This window comes from Suncus etruscus, chromosome X, assembly GCF_024139225.1.
Source record: "Suncus etruscus isolate mSunEtr1 chromosome X, mSunEtr1.pri.cur, whole genome shotgun sequence".
In the NCBI taxonomy this organism is placed as follows: Eukaryota; Metazoa; Chordata; class Mammalia; order Eulipotyphla; family Soricidae; genus Suncus; species Suncus etruscus.
The window spans coordinates 18984800-19001146 of NC_064868.1; the positions used below are offsets into that span (position 1 = coordinate 18984800).

Here is a 16347-nt window from a genome sequence, read left to right on the forward strand (position 1 = left end):
AGGTGTTTGCCTTGCATGCAGATGCCGTAGATCCCAGCACTTCATATGGTTCTCAAGCACTGCTGAGGTCTTCCAGAGCACAGAGCTGGGAGTAAGTTCTGAGCATGGGCAGGTGTCACACACACATATATGCACACACACAATTTTCTTTTTCAGAAATTTAAAGACATGGGGCTGGAGAGATAGCATGGAGGTAAGGCATTTGCCTTGTATGCAGAAAGTTGGTGGTTCGAATCCCGGCATCCTGTAAGGTTCCCTGAGCCTGCTGGGGGCGATTTCTGAGTGTAGAGCCAGGAGTAGCCCCTGAGCGCTGCCGGGTGTGACCCCCCCCCAAAAAAAAAAAAAAAAAAAGAAAAGAAAAAGAAAAAAGAAATGTAAAGACACACATATACAAGAAAAACTGGACAAAGTCTGAAAAGCAGACTTTCAGTAAAGAAAATTAAGGACATTTACTTCAGGCAAGAACAGAACAAAGTTTTTCCACAAGAAGGGAGGAAAGAAAACGTTCTGTTAACTTTAAAAATTCATGGAAGAGGGGTGTTATCCAGGAACTCAAATAAATAGCCAAGCATAAGAAATTTTAGAAAACACAAGCACACCTTCTGTTAGTCATCAGGGTGATGACTTCATTACCCATTTAGTCGCCTCTGGAAAATTCCAGCGAGAGAGAAAGACAAGCGACTATTACAAAACTAGCTTTGAGGGGCTGGAGCGATGGCGCAGCGGTAGGGCGTTTGCCTTGCACGCGGCTGACTCAGGACGGATCGAGGTTCGATCCCAGGCATCTCATATGATCCCTCAAGCCAGGAGCGATTTCTGAGCGCAGAGCCGGGAGTAATCCCTGAGCCTCACGGGGTGTGGCCAAAAAACCAAACCAAACCTAAACAAAACAAAAACTAACAAAACAAAACAAAAATACAGACATCAGGAAAGAATCCTGAGACCCACAGGGTTCCCCGGTTCTCGCACTTAAGAGAGCCGCGACACTAATATTTCCATCGTCCAAGGCCAAATCCTCAGAGTTGCCCGAGTCTGGTTCCCCGGTTGGAACAAGAAAGCGCAAGATTTGAAGCCGGGGCCACCAAAGGACGGCGCTTCCGGACCTTTTAGGAAGGTTACTGGAGTCCAGACACGTCGGCGAGGAGCCGCAGGCACGCAGAGGCGCCGCCAGGGGTCGCCGCTGGAAAACGCCGCCGCCGCCGCCGCCGCCGCCGCCCCCGCCCGCCCAGTTCACACGGGCGCCCGGAAGTGGGTGGTTCCCGGAAGTGGGCGCGGTAAGGCGGCCTCATTGGACCGGGCGCCTCCGCCTCGGGGCTCGGGGCGGGGCTTCGGGCTGGTAAAAGCCGGCGAGCCGGGCCGGACTCGCGCAGTTGTCTTCGCTCGCAGCTGGAAGCTTTTCTGTCGCCCTCCGAGCTTCGCCGGGTCATGGTGCCAGCCTGACTGAGAGAAGGACGCTCCCGGGAGACGAATGAGGAACCACCTCCTCCTGTTGTTCAAGTACAGGGGCCTGGTGCGCAAAGGGAAGAAAAGCAAAAGACGAAAATGGCTAAATTCGTGATCCGCCCGGCCACCGCCGCCGACTGCTGCGATATCCTGAGGCTGATCAAGGTAGCCCGACTTGGCCAGCGAGCCAGCGGGGACCCCAGGAGGGCAGTTGGGGCTCCGGCCGGTCTCTGGGCACCCTGAATCACCCCGTCCCCACCCCCCCTAAACTGGCCGGGGATCTGAGTTGAGTTTTCTTTTCCTCTTCTTCCTCCCCCCCCTCTATGTGCGTCACCTCAGGAACTGGCTAAATATGAATACATGGAAGAGCAAGTAATATTAACCGAAAAAGGTAACCACGCAGCAGTGGGGGGGAGATCGGGGAGACTGCGGATCTCAGGGCCCCTTCACCGAGGCCAATCTGTCCTTGCTTGCTGCCCCCCCCCCTTCTTGCAGATCTCCTGGAGGATGGATTTGGAGAGCACCCCTTCTATCACTGCCTGGTTGCAGAAGTGCCCAAAGAACACCGGACCCCGGAAGGTAACTGCCCGCCCTGCCCGAAACCCGAGATCAAGAGTTGAGGAAGAGATGAAAGTTGGCCAAAACTGTTAGCTAGCCAGTAGGTCGAACTATTGAGGGAAACCACCCCCCTAAAAAAAAACCTTGTGCCCCACTTACTAGGTAGGTTACAGGTTAAGTGCTATGGACACACCCAGAAGGCTGAACAGTTACAGGTAAGTATCAGAGATCTGGGGACACCCGGAAGAGTTAGGTATAATGTGACTTTTATTGTAATTCAGTTTCATAAAATGGTTCTTGTTTGACCCTAACGTGACCTTTTTTGTCATTTTGTTAAATCACATTTTTTTCTTCAATTTGTCCCAATCTTCAGGTTACAGTCTCTAGCTTCGCCATGTACATGACCCTTCCGTGTACATGGATGGGCGGGGAGGTAACTAAAAGATCCTTTACACAATAAAGTAGATGATCATGATAAATGAGGTAAGGTCCTATTATCACACACTTAAAACACGGTAGATCAGAAACTCCGCTATATTTGCTTCCCATCTCTTTGCAAAGGAATGTAAAATGGCTATAAAGTTTAATTTGAAACTTTTGCCTCCATTTAGAATTGTAGACGCCCCTTAGGAGGGAGTCACATGATTATTCCTTTCTTTTTTGCTCTTTCCCGTTGACTAGTCAGAAGACAGAGCATAAAGGGGAAGTTGTTTGGATGGATGCTTCTTGGGTTTTTTTAAGTGCTATTTTTTCACCAAACTAATATTGAATTGAGACAAAAACATAAGAGATGAAGTATATTTGTAGAGGATGTGGGTGTTACATAATACGATTCTGGGTCCCTCTCCTTCTTCTGACTTATAAAACTGGGGAGAGCAAATTGAGAATACGTGAATTGGAAGGCAAGTTCTGAAATTAAACAAGATTCTTTTGGCCTGGTGTTCAAACCTTAAGGAAGCACTTTCTAAACTACATTTATAATTTTCTGAACTGCCGTGTAAAAAAATTGACTTTATTTCCAAGTCAGCATACCAATATATCAATAGGATGTGAATAATGTGTGTGCTTAGTATAAGACCATAGCAGTTTTGCTCTGACAAATAATGAAAGCATTCTCAGTTTTTAAGTGCACAATCAAGTAGATTGTAGAGTGGCCAGTCCACGATTTTAGCCTGGCTTCAGCTAGCTGTAATGTATGCTTTTTGAAATACGTGCTCTAAGAACAATGAGATCATCCAGCAGTAGCCTAGCTGTACTAGCATAAAAATCAGGAGATGGTCCAGTTCAGTGGCTACTTATTTTATAATACATGCATGTACATTTTTATAAAACCTGTGATAGGCTTCTGATCTTGCAGCTACAACTTTTATGGACCGTTTTTTGCCCATAGCTCATGTGATATTCTTATTACAGGAGAACACAGCATTGTTGGTTTTGCCATGTACTATTTTACCTATGACCCATGGATTGGTAAACTGTTGTATCTTGAGGACTTCTTTGTGATGAGTGATTATAGAGGTATGTTTGAATTCAGGTGGGGATATTCTTAAAAGACCAAAGAGAATTTGCTATCTTAAAAGTGACATTTTCAAAATGTGCTTTTCTTTATTGTAGGCTTTGGCATAGGATCAGAAATTCTGAAAAACTTAAGCCAGGTATGTTTTTGTTTTTTTATAAAGGTTATTGACTAGAATGAGCAAAATAGATTTGGGTGTTGAAAAGACAATGAAATGTCATTTCGTATTTTCTCTCCCTTGAACAGGTTGCCATGAAGTGTCGATGTAGCAGCATGCACTTCTTGGTAGCAGAATGGAATGAATCATCTATCAACTTCTATAAAAGAAGAGGGGCTTCTGACCTGTCCAGTGAAGAGGGATGGAGACTCTTCAAGATCGACAAAGAGTACTTGCTGAAAATGGCAACAGAGGAGTGAGGAGTGCTGGTGTAGACAAATGACAACTTCCATTCTATTTTAGAATAAATTCTCAACTTATCTCGCTTTCTATCCTATTTGTAGTGAAATAATAGAATGAGCACCCATTCCAAAGCTTTATTACCAGTGGCGTCGTTGCATGTTTGAAATGTGATCTGTTAAGGTGGCAATCTCGTATGCAGTTTGGAGTCAGATTTCTCCTTGAACATCTTTTGATAAATAAGGTGGTGTGATCTTAATATATATGAAAAAACTTCATTCTTGTGAGTCATTTAAATGTGTACAATGTACACACTGGTACTTAGAGTTTCTGTTTTGATTCTTTTTTAATAAACTACCCTTTGATTTAATTGGTATAAGCATTTTAATAGACTTACATGTTCTTCTTACTGTCCAGTGCATAATTAACACGGCCAAGAAACACAACAATGTTATCAGAATTTAAACACACAAGTTTAAAAACACTTTTAACCCAATTTAAAGTTTCTCATGCTCCTGAGATGTGCAGGGCTAGTATTGCGAAAGTCTGAAAAGAAGCCAGTTGAATCTACAAGGTTTTATACAAAATCACATATAAAATAAGACTTTACATTGGCAATGGAGTGAGTACACTAAACCTGAAACAATTTGGGGAGGGATGTCCCAAAGCAGGGCCCAAAGGCCACTTCCATTGACACTAAGCCCATCGATGCTTAGACCCAGACATGTTGGGAGCCATTGGAGCCACCAAGGGAGTGCTCAGGTGACCATGTGGTGCTAGAATCTTAGGGGTCTGCATCTCCCAGGCCCTGAACAAATTTTTAAGAACTGCCTACAATGAATAAGCCTGGTTTTACCTAATAAAAGAACAGGTAGGTTCCTGGAACACTGAAAATTCAGGAATAAACATTCTGTCCACAACAGTACATCACAAAGGTGTCAATTAGAAAAAGCAGCTTCCCTGCATTTAGAGGGAAGTTGATAGTGTGGGTTTAACATAATGGGCTTCTGGAAGAAGTAAAAGTGCTTAAAATGGGAGAGTGGGAGAAATAAATTAAAGGTTTCTCCTATACTGGAAATAAAACCCTGAAGAGACATAAGAAAGAGTTTTAGATACCTAAACATCATTTATTCCCTCATTACATTCACCTAATTTCCCAAATCCACTAATTTCCTAGAAAATGAAAAAGGTAATTGATAAATCACTGTAATGATTTCCAATCTCAACGTTTTCAAAAGGAAATCAGTTGTAGGCTCCTCGGTTGAAGGAGACTTTGCCCTGATTTCCTTTGTTTCAAAAACACTTCTGTTATGACTTCTTCCATTAGAAAAAAACATGAACAAGTGTGATCCTATATTGTACATATTGGTGACTCAGAGAACATAAATGAAAATGAGCTAATAGAGTCCATTCTCAACTAGGGTTCAGCTAGAAGATAAATAATTATAAAAGAAGTGTAAAAGGGGGTTAAAATAAACACAGGATCCTTGTGGGGAAAGAAGACATTTTGAAATTTGTTTTTGAAAGTGGGCCCCTGAGGAAAACAACTACATGCTGACTGGTTAAATATTTAAATAAATTAGATTAACCAACCAAGTTACAATATAACTCTTTGTTTTCTACTGCTTCTCAGAGCTTAGCCCGAAAGACCTATTGTTAAGCACCAGCAAACTTTTATAAAGTTTTTCTATCCACTTAAAGAAATCCCTTACATTTAACGTGTGGAAGCTAAAAACACCACAGCATCAGCCCACTAAAACTTTAATTCAATTACAAAGACAGCTTTGTAAAAACTAAATTATGAAACAAATTTGTAAAACTTGAAATTCCCAGGCAAGAAAACATTATTACATGAAGGAAATAATTAACAATGATCAACATGGTAAGAAAAACATGTATGAAATCAATACCTCTATAAAGAAAATGTTAAAAGTAATTTACTAATGCGAATAATAGTATTTCAGGCCTGCTAGTTATTTCTAAGGATATTGGAGGGGGGGATTTCTCCGATGTGGGGAGATAGTTCTAGTCATAGTGAAATGACTTACCAGGGTTTGATCCCTGACTCACAGCACCCCATATCCCAGCACTGTTGTATATAACCCTGGTGGTCCACAAACACCCAGACAAGCATGATAATAGTTTCTGGGTCCCTCAGTATCAGTTAGATGGTCCTATTTTTAAAAAATGTTGTTGGTAAGTTTATTATATCCCTTGAAAGACATAAAAATCACAAATTTTGAGATTACTAAAATGCAAAATACCTGGGTTTAACCTCATAAGCATTGGCTTAGGACATCCTGTTGCCAATCTAATTACAAGATCCATGCTACAGCTCTGGTCCATTAGTGTTCAAATTAAAGTCCAAGACCATCAGCTACTTTAATTCCAGGAGGAAGTTTCAAGGGAGAAAAAATCAGGGCCTTTATCTAAATAAACAACAATTGAAAAGAGTTCTAGTGATTAGTACTTTATTCCCATTCTCCCTCATCCTGTGAGTCTCCTATCTACCTGGCCTCCAACCAGACCTAGAATGGATGATACTTACCATGGTTTTCTGAGCCAAGTGGCTGCTTTCCAGAAACTGACCAAGCTGGCCATGCTCAGGGAAACTCTATCATCTCCCTGACTGGCAGTGTTGGCCTCCCATTCAAAGTCCACAGCAGCCATGTCTATTCCTAGAATTCTGTTTGCTTGATTGACCTCATCTTTGTATGCCTGTTTCATCATTTTTCTCCTGTGGATTGACACATTAGGATGACTCTATGCTCTATTTTTTTATTCCTCTTCTTTGTGCTAAGTCTAGGAGTCAAGCCATTCATCGATTAACCCCCAGCATAAACCAGCAGGTCCACGCCCTTACTGAGCCATGTCTGGCCGAACATTTGTTCAGCACTTTGATTTTATTTGTTTGGGGTTTTGGGGTCATAGAGCTAGTGGTGCTCAGAAGGTACTCCTGGTCCTGTGCTCAGGACTGACCTCCAATAGTGTTTGGGGTAATGTATGTGGTGCCAGAGATTGAACCAGAATTAAATGCATGCAAAGTAAGTACCTTACCTCCTGTTCTATCTGACCAGCCATATTTATCACTTTCTATATGTCATCTCTTCTAATTCTCACAAACACTCTATGGGGGTGTACTATTATTAGTTTATTGTTTTTGTTTTGAGGGGGCATGCCCAGCAGTGTTCAGGGTTTACTGCTGGCACTGCATTCATGAATTATTCCTGGTCGTGCATAAGGCACCCATATGTAATGCCAGGTATCTAACCTGGGTGGTTCACATGCAAAACAAACACTATCCAGTGTACTATTCCTCTGGTCCCCTATTAATTTTATTTACAATGAAAAACTAAACCTCAGAAAAGCTTACATCCATATAAGTAGGCCTAGAAATCAAGCTCAAAATTTCTAAGACTTCAAAAGTCATTACCTTGTTTTCAGAAGACTTTATCCTCACTGTAAGAATGATTGAACTTGATATTTATTTTAGGTCACACTCAAAATAATAATCAGTAAAAAACTTCCCAGGTGAACAAAATCTTTAGTTCTCTTTTCATTTTTCTTTTACTGTTTTAAATGAGATTCTGTTACAAAACTGTGTATACTTTATATACATACATCATTCCAACACCACTCACATCACCAAAGTGCCCAATTCCCTCCACCAGTTTTCCAAGGGCTACGCCCAATCAGCCACCCTTATCACCGACCAGGTAAGCTCAATTCTTTTTTTTTCTTGTCTACACAACAAGTCTTTTTTTTATTGTGACTGAAGTTCATTTACATAAAATTATTTATGATACATAGTGACAGTGAATGAAGGACATTCCCACCACCAATGTTATCCTCCCTCCACTCGTTCCCAGCATGTCTCCCACATCTCATTCCTTTACCCCCCAGAATCCTACTGCAAATGGTCGCTGCCTTACAGCTTGTTTTAGGTTGGGTATCTATTCTGTTTGGTGTTCCACTCTGGTCATTTTTTTATTTACACTACATGTTCATATGACTGGTCCTGGTATCATTTCCCCCCCTCAATTTATGAGGCTGAATGATTCAAATTATGCTATTCTGTTGGAGGTTAAAAGGTTAAGGAAAAGAGGAGAAAGAATTTGGAATCAACTACTAAAAAAATCACCTAATAATATCCACAAAAGTGGAAAAGAAAGAAAAAAGTGGAAGAAAAAGGAGAAGGAAGATAATATCAAAAAGCAAACAAAAAATAAAACAAAACAACACCAGAAAAAGTGCTGCAGTGGCAGGGTTTGTGTTACCCCACCTTTTTTTTTGTATAAGCACAGCAAGTATTGGGGAAAAAAGGAAATTCCAGTGGCCTAAGAGATTCAGGGTTTCTCCATTCTTGAAGCATATTGTCATGGGAACAACCACTGGCTCCATACCTTCTCATTGCCATATCCCAGGGTTTTTTGTTTGTTTGTTTGTTTTTGTTGTTGTTGGTTTTTGTTTTTGTGGTGTCAAGAACCTTTCTTCTCTGTTGCGGATGAGAAAATAAGGCCACTATAGCAAGCAATCTTGGTATTTGCGCAGGTCCTAGGACAGGGCCTAGGATAGAGTCTTTAAGGTTCTAGAGGTACTGTTCCACCATTGTTGGTATGTTCAGTTTTCTGTATCATGTGCTCCATGTTTTTGCTTGTTCCCTAATCTGAAGTCTAGGAAATTATGGTTCCAATGGTTCTGCTCAGTCTCTGTTGTCAGATTGGGCCTCTGTACTAAGAAGTCTTGATTTTTGTAAAAGACCTGGGCTATAGCCTAGGGTAGGGTTTTCCTTAATGGTCTCCAGGTAGGTTCTGTTCAGTCACAGTTGTCAAAGTCAGTTTTCTGTAGTTAGTGCTCTTATTTTCTATAGTTCAAAGGACGATACTTCTTCTGATTTCCACTTAGTGTTAGGTGATGTGATAGGACCTCCTGGTCTTAGGTCAAGTTTTCATTTCCTCGCTGTCCTCGTTGTCATATTAACACTGGCACAAGTATATCTCCCAATGCAGCTTAGTTCCTGGTGTTGTTTTATGGGTTTGTTTCAGTTCTACGTCTGGGATCTGGGATTTGAGAATGAACTAACACTGTCCAATCTCGTGGAGACTGAGTTGTATCCACATGACATACAACCAGGATGGGAGGCACCCTTGTATAAAAAGTGTGAGTTATTATCCTAGAAGATAAGATCTTGTGTCTGAGTCCATGATTTCCCCTTATTTACTGTGCCTATACAAAACTGTGTGGTGTCCTTTTGTATTGTTGGTGCTATTCCAGGTAAGGATGACAGACCACACGTACAGTATCTGTGGTGTGGTCTGAGCTTTTATCCCAGGCAAGACATTTTCTTGGTTTTTGACCAAGCAGGTAAGCTCAATTCTATAGGAAAAATCTCCAGTTGTGATGACTTTGACATTTGTTGTAGCCTTACTATGTTTCTTAGGCCATACACATATGGACTTATGTGTACATCTTCTATACACATGTAAGTGATTAAAACTAACTCCTAAAGTTCCACATAATTGTAAATCAGTAATGAGTTGGAAAATATTATTTTCAAAAACTGTAACTTTCTCTTTTGAAGGTATATACATTTTTTTTGTTTTTTGGGTCACACCCAGCAGAGCTTAGGGGTTACTCCTGGCTCTATGCTCAGAAATCACTCCTGGCAGGCTCAGGGGACCATATGGGATGCTGGGATTCACACCACCATCCTTCTGCATGCAAGGCAAATGCTTACCTCCATGCCATCTCTCTGGCCCCATATTTTTTTTAATTTATTTTACAACTGGTTATATTCTGGGGTTATTTCTGGCTCCACACTCAGGAATCACTCCTGGCAGTGCTCAGGGGAACAGATGGGGTTCTAGGGAGCAAATCCAGGTCAGCCATGTGTAAGGCAAACACTTTACTCACTGTACTCTCTCTGGTCCCTAAAATTGAAAAAAATAAAGCAAATAATTCAATGTTAGTACACATACATAAAGTAACATGTAATAGAAAATAATTGTACAATATACTGTGATCTTCGCCTCAAAGGAAATAATGCCTAGGACACAAAAGCCACCCACAGAGTGGGAGAAACTATTTACCCAATACACATCAGATAAGGGGCTAATATCTAAGATATACAAGGTACTGACAGAACTTTACAAGAAAAAGCATCTAACCCCATCAAAAAATGGGGAAAAGAAATAAACAGACACTTTCTCAAAGAAGAAATACAAATGGCCAAAAGGCACATGAAAAAATGCTCCACATCACTAATCAACAGGGAGATGCCAATCAAAACAATGATGAGGTACCATCTCACACCAAAGAGATTGGCACACATCACAAAGAACAATAAAATCAGTGATGGCAGGGATGTGGAGAGAAAAGAACTCTTATTCATTGCTTGTGGAAATGCCGTCTAGTGCAGCCTTTATAGAAAACAATTTAGAGATTCCTCCAAAAGCTGGAAATTGAGCTCCCATATGATCCAGCTACATCACTATATATATATCCTAGGGATATACTCTAGGAACACAAAAATACAATTTAAAAATGCCTTCTGCACACCTATATTTATTGCAGCACTATTTACAATAGCCAGACTCTGGAAACAAATAAGATGACCTTCAACAAATGAATGGCTAAAGAAACTGTGGTACATATACACAATGAAATGTTATACAGCCGTCAGGAGAAATGAAGTCATAAAATTTTCAGTTTTTTGAGGAATCTCCATATTGTTTTCCATATGGATTGGCCTAGATGACATTCCCACCAGCAGTGAATGAGAGTTCCTTTCTCCCCATGTCCCCTCCAGCACTAATTGTTCTTGTTCTTTCTTGTGACATGTAAATCTTAATGATGCTCCTTTGAATGTAATTTCCCCTTTTGATCTTGCTGTTTTCAGTATTCTATCTCTATTTGTGGGATTCATCATTGTGACTAGGATGTGTCTTGGAGTGCTTTTCTTCAGGTCTCTTAGCTGGTACTCTTCTGTCGTGCGGGATTTGGCTGCATGTAGTCGTTAGCTCAGGGAGTTTCTCTGTAATGATATTCTTGACTGTTGATTCTTCCTGGGGAAGTTTCTTCCTAGGTTTCTGGGACTCCAATTATTCATATGTTGTTCCTGCTGAATTTATCGAACACTTCTATTTTCATCTGTTCACAATCTTTGAGTACTTTTTTCATTGCTTGATCATTTGCTTTAAGTTTTTTCCAATCTCTTCTGCTGTATGGAGTTGTTATGCATCTCATCTTCCAGCTCACTAATTCTGTCCTCAGCTGCTGTTACTCTATTGGAGAGGCTTTCCATAGAGTTTTTCATTTCCTCTATCTAGTTTTTCAGTCCTCTTATTTCAGTTTGGAGTTTTCTGATTTCTATCTATCTGTGTGGTCTGTTCAGATCGATCTAAGCTTTCTTTGAGTTGTATGAACATCCTCCATATTTCTATCATAAACTCCTTATCTGAGAGGTTAATTAGGTGGTTGGTATTTTGGGGGTCCTCAGAGCTGCCATCTTCATTCTCTATGCATGCTGTTGTCCTGTGTTGTTCCCCCACTGCCATGCTTGAAGTGTGGGTCTTACTACATGTTGCGATGGGATTCATGTTCTATAAGAAGTGCACAGGCGCGGAACGGGTGTTCTCTTTTCTTGATGGGGTCTTCTTTGGTTTTCTCTCACCGGGAATCAGGAAACAGTTGAAGGTGCCACTTTTTATAGAGTCCCCTTTAGCCCAAACACAGGCAGGAATTAGTCTCCGTCCTTCTCGATGGAGACAAGCCTACCTGTGTCTAGATGCTTGAGACCTGTTTTTGCTGGGTTCTTTCATTGTCACTCACCGGGAATCCTATTGAAAAGCTTCTAAAGCAATAATCTCCTTTTCCTCCTGGAAAGACACCCTCCCTTTACCAAGAAAAAAGAAACAGTCTTCACAGGGAGTCAAAGCAGAAAGAATTCTATAGAAACAGAATTTGACAAAACAATCTTCTCAGGATCAGGGGATTAGTACAACAGGTAGGGCACTTGCCTAGCTGGCGACTAATCCAGGTTTGATCTTTGGAATTCCATATGGTCTCCCTACCCCCACCCAACCAGGAGTAGTCTCTGAACACAGAGCCAGGAGTAAGCCCTGAACACAGCTGAGTGTGGCCCAAAAACTAAAAAGAAAAGTTTTTCCCTTCTTTTAACCTTCCCCATTTCTTTTTGATACTTTTTAAACAATTGCCTCTTAATTCACCTCAGTAAAAACATAGTATTACGGTTTTTTCACCTTTGGAAGGGTATTGTCTTCTAGTGTATGTTGATTAAACTAACAGTTGTTGCTTAAGACAGCAAGTACCCCAAGTGGACAGATACAATTTTGCCCCCCACCCACCCACTTTCTAACTGTGTCCCAGGAAACCCACTGGTCTCAGAGGTAAGTCTTGAATCATGTTGATTAACATGGTGTAAAGATTCCCATCAAGGCTGACTGCAAGCTATCCATGATTTAGCAAATAACTTGCAAAATTCCTGAATCTTTAAGGGTAGGCTCACTCAGTCAGTGGGAGTTGGTTTCAACACACCCCAAAATAAGGGGCACAAAGATGAAAAAGGTCAAACAGCTTCTCATCACCCAAGAGGGTGCAGCCTGATAGTTAACAGTCTGTGCCTGCCTCTTCCTTAAGCACTCACTGCACACTTCACTCTCCAATGGATTTCTCTTGCCTTCTGCTTTCAACATCAGAGTGGGAGCGAAAACGTTTGCTTCCATGACAGTCAACATCTCTGGGAGCAGAGATCTAGTCCCACATCCACAATCTGTATGTCCTCAGGGCCTTGCTCCACACATGGCACACAGTGGGCATTTAAAAATGTTCATAAAATAGACGGAATAAACCAGCCCCAGTTTTAGGGGGAAACCAAGTCGATTTTAATACTATTTATTTGTAACAGGCATCCATTTGAAAGAGGAAAAAAAAGAAAACTAATCATTATAGATCACTATATCCCACAATATACATGGCATTTAATTCTTAAAGACATTTTTGTGTATGATGAAGGGAATAAAGCACTGTGTTTTATATTATATTGCCAAATGGCAAAGAGATTGAGGTCTGAACTAGGTGACCAGGCTCCAGGTCTACTTCATAAGCTTCAACACTGGTGGTGCTTTGCAGCTAAATGGCTTTATTTGTCACCTTGGAATAAGTCTTACCTATGTTGCAAAGAGTTGACACTTTGTCATGTGGGTTATTGTTTTTTGTTTGTTTGTTTGTTTTTTGTTTTGGGCCACACCCGGTGACACTCAGGGATTACTCCTGGCTATGTGCCAGAAATCATCTCTGGCTTGGGGAACCATATGGGACGCCGGGGGATCAAACTGCGGTCTATCCTAGGCTAGCACTGGCAAGGCAGACACCTTACCACTTGCGTCACTGCTCTGGCCCTGGTATTTGGGTTATTGTTATTTTTCAGACTTTGAAGTAGATTTTTTATAACGTTATATAACTTTCAGGTGATGTGGGTTATTTTTGAACTGAAGACACGTGAGACCCTGAAGACACAAGAGAAAACGTTGCCTCTCCCTTAACTACCTAGAATTTAGATGGGGTCAGGGGGGAGTCCTTTCATACTGATACTTATTGCCAGAAATAGCATTTATGACTCATCTGTATGGCAGGGCAAACATCTCATTACCAAGAATCTGCTCTTCTTACTGTCCCATGAATATAGCATGCTTTCCTCCATTATCCTATCCTATAGATATCTATCCAGAGAAGTCCCAGGACAGTACTCCTTAACTTAGCTTGGGATAGCATGTAGACCTCATTTTACCTTTCTGTCTTTGGACCTCTCAGGTCTATGAGGTATCCTATGTACTATATTCAATCTGTTCTGAATTAATCTGTCTTATGTCAAACTACCAACCAAAAGAACCCTGCAAGGTAAAGGAGGATTTTTTTCCTTCCCCAATAATAGATCAGAGGTAGAGAAACTAGAGGTGATGCTCCCCACTTCATCACTGTTCACAGCCAGCTATAAGAAAATTCCACTTTTCCACAAAACACCAGCTTCAAGGCCAGGCAGGTGTTTCGGGAACCATCCCATTTTGCTTTCTCATCCTTAAATTATATTCAAGTTCTCTTACTAGAAACAAAAAAAAAATCACTCTCCCAAATTTTCCACATGAGCCTCCAAGGAGTTGAGAAACAAAATCATTTTCCAGTTTCTTTGGCTTCAAGCCTGATTCCAGGACGTGATCCAGCACTCATCACTATCCAAATGCCTGTCAGCAAGACGGTCGCTATGTACTCTGGCGTATAGTACTGAGGCAATCTTGTGCAATATTGTTAAAGCATTATGTTATAATTATACCCCGGTCTTGTTTCCTGCACATCTCACAGATGCTTATCCACCAACGGAGTGTTAACTGACAATCACTCTAAACAAGTCTGGACAAAAGAAATAATAGCGGTAATCCTGAGGAACTTCTGAAAGATGTCTGTGTAAATGTTTCCAAAATGTGAAAGCTAGAGCAATATTCTCTAATACGAACAAGTCCACTGGCGGGCGGCATTCCTCTTTCCTGTTCGGCCTCTCATCTCTATGCTCTCTCATCTTATCCACATTACTTAACTCCTCTGTATGCTATAAGATACAGACGACTTAAATCATGAAAACAACCGTGGGAAATTCTTACAACCTTGCAGCCTCCCCACCCAAACCCCACCCCATCTCCCAAAGGAGGGAAAATGATTAAGGAGTGGTCTGGGGTGTGGGTTCACAGAGCTGCTGGGGAGGGTTCCTATTGCTCCTGTTCTGAGCTAGAAGGAAAATGTGATGCCATGCTCGTGACACCGTGGTCTCAAGCCAGACCAAATAGAAATCTAGGGAAAAGTTCCCCCATAGAAATCCCAGTGAATGGGGTGGACCAAGGTCCTAAGAGAAGGATCTAGGTGGTGGTGTGTGTGGTTTATGTTCCAGTCTGTATTTTAAGAGGTTTCCAAGGAGGTTTTAATTAACTTCCAGCTGAAACTTGCTAAGCAAGTTTTGCAACCCAGGTTATTGTGTTAAAATTTTTCCGGGTGTATTGATTGAGGTTTGGATTTCATGAAATGTATTCTCTTTTCAAAATATAATCACGGGGAAAAAGCGAAGTGTCCCTTTTTAAAACCCAGCTATTTCCTGGTAATGACTTTGTAGGAAAGAATGATGTCTTCGTGACATTTAGATTGAGAAAGGAAGTAAAAGTTTAAAGTTGATGTTCACCAATGATGACAAAAACAAAAGCGTCATTTTTCAGTATGCCTTTCTTACAATGAAATAAACACAATCTGGTTCAAATGATAATCATTTGAGACTTTTCTTTAAAAAAAAAACCACTTAGGGAAAAGTAAAATGAGGTGAACACTTAGGTTTCATATGCTCCAACTCCTGTGGGACAAGTTCAGAATAATGCCTTTCTAGTCTACTTCATTTGGGTAATCAAAGCACTACACGATCTTTCTGTAACACTAATACTGAGAAATTATCATTTTGTCCTCAAAGGAACCCTGGAGAAGAGTGGTCTTGAGAAGACTTGGAAAAATGTAGGAAGCTCTTTCAGGAGCTCTGTTCCAGAGCATAATCCCTTGCCATGATCTTAGATATGGCCCTCCGGACATAATTTCTACACGCCCCTGATGCAAGCACACAGCACTCATCTAGTTTAAGTCCGACAAACTGAAAAACAACTGCCACTTGCGGTAAATGAGAACTTTTCAAGGAACTGAATTTTAGGACTGCAAGGAACTGAATTTTAGGACTGCAGGTTTCAAGTCTCAAATTCCACATATATTCTTTCCAGGAATAATCTACATGATAATGCTCCTGACCTGAGAAGGTCAGATTTGCTTCCCCTTTCATAACTGCCCTTTTCCATTTGACTGTAGAAAATTATATACCTGGGGCCGGAGAGATAGCACAGAGGTAGGGCATTTGCTTTGCATGCAGCCGACCCAGGATGATGGTGGTTCAAATCTTGGCATCCCATGTGGTCCTCCAAGCCAGCCAGGAGCAATTTCTGAGCACGGAGCCAGGAGTAATCCCTGAGCACTGCCGGGTGTGACCCCAAAACCAAAGAAAAAAATAGAAAAAAGAAAATTATATACCTAGCCTTCATCCACTACAAATTTTTAAAGAATGTGCTATCTCAAAAGTAAAAAGCTCTGGAGACAAAACCAAAAAAGAATTCAGCAATATATAGCTCCTAAAGGAGCTCCTGAGAGTTAATCTAAGATTGAGGAAAACAAATAATTTTCCTTGTGCCCTTTTAGACTTTTATCTGGAAACTCTTTGTAATAAAAGACAGGTTCACAGGAGTGGGAAGACAACAGAATCTTAAGAACATATATACTTCCTTAAGAACATGTACACAGGAAAGAGACAGACAAGCAATTTCCTCAAATGGTATAAGCAACC

General features: G+C 41.2%; 1 protein-coding gene across 1 annotated transcript; it reads left to right on the forward strand.

Moving 5' to 3' along the window:
* The first annotated feature begins 1288 nt into the window (after positions 1-1288).
* SAT1 (spermidine/spermine N1-acetyltransferase 1) lies at positions 1289-4284 on the forward strand. The gene is made up of 6 exons (XM_049766767.1): positions 1289-1608; positions 1783-1834; positions 1939-2022; positions 3415-3519; positions 3616-3656; positions 3764-4284. Exons 1-6 carry the CDS (start codon positions 1543-1545, stop codon positions 3932-3934), a joined length of 519 nt encoding a protein of 172 aa, XP_049622724.1. The 5' UTR covers positions 1289-1542; the 3' UTR covers positions 3935-4284.
* The last annotated feature ends 12063 nt before the right edge of the window (positions 4285-16347 follow it).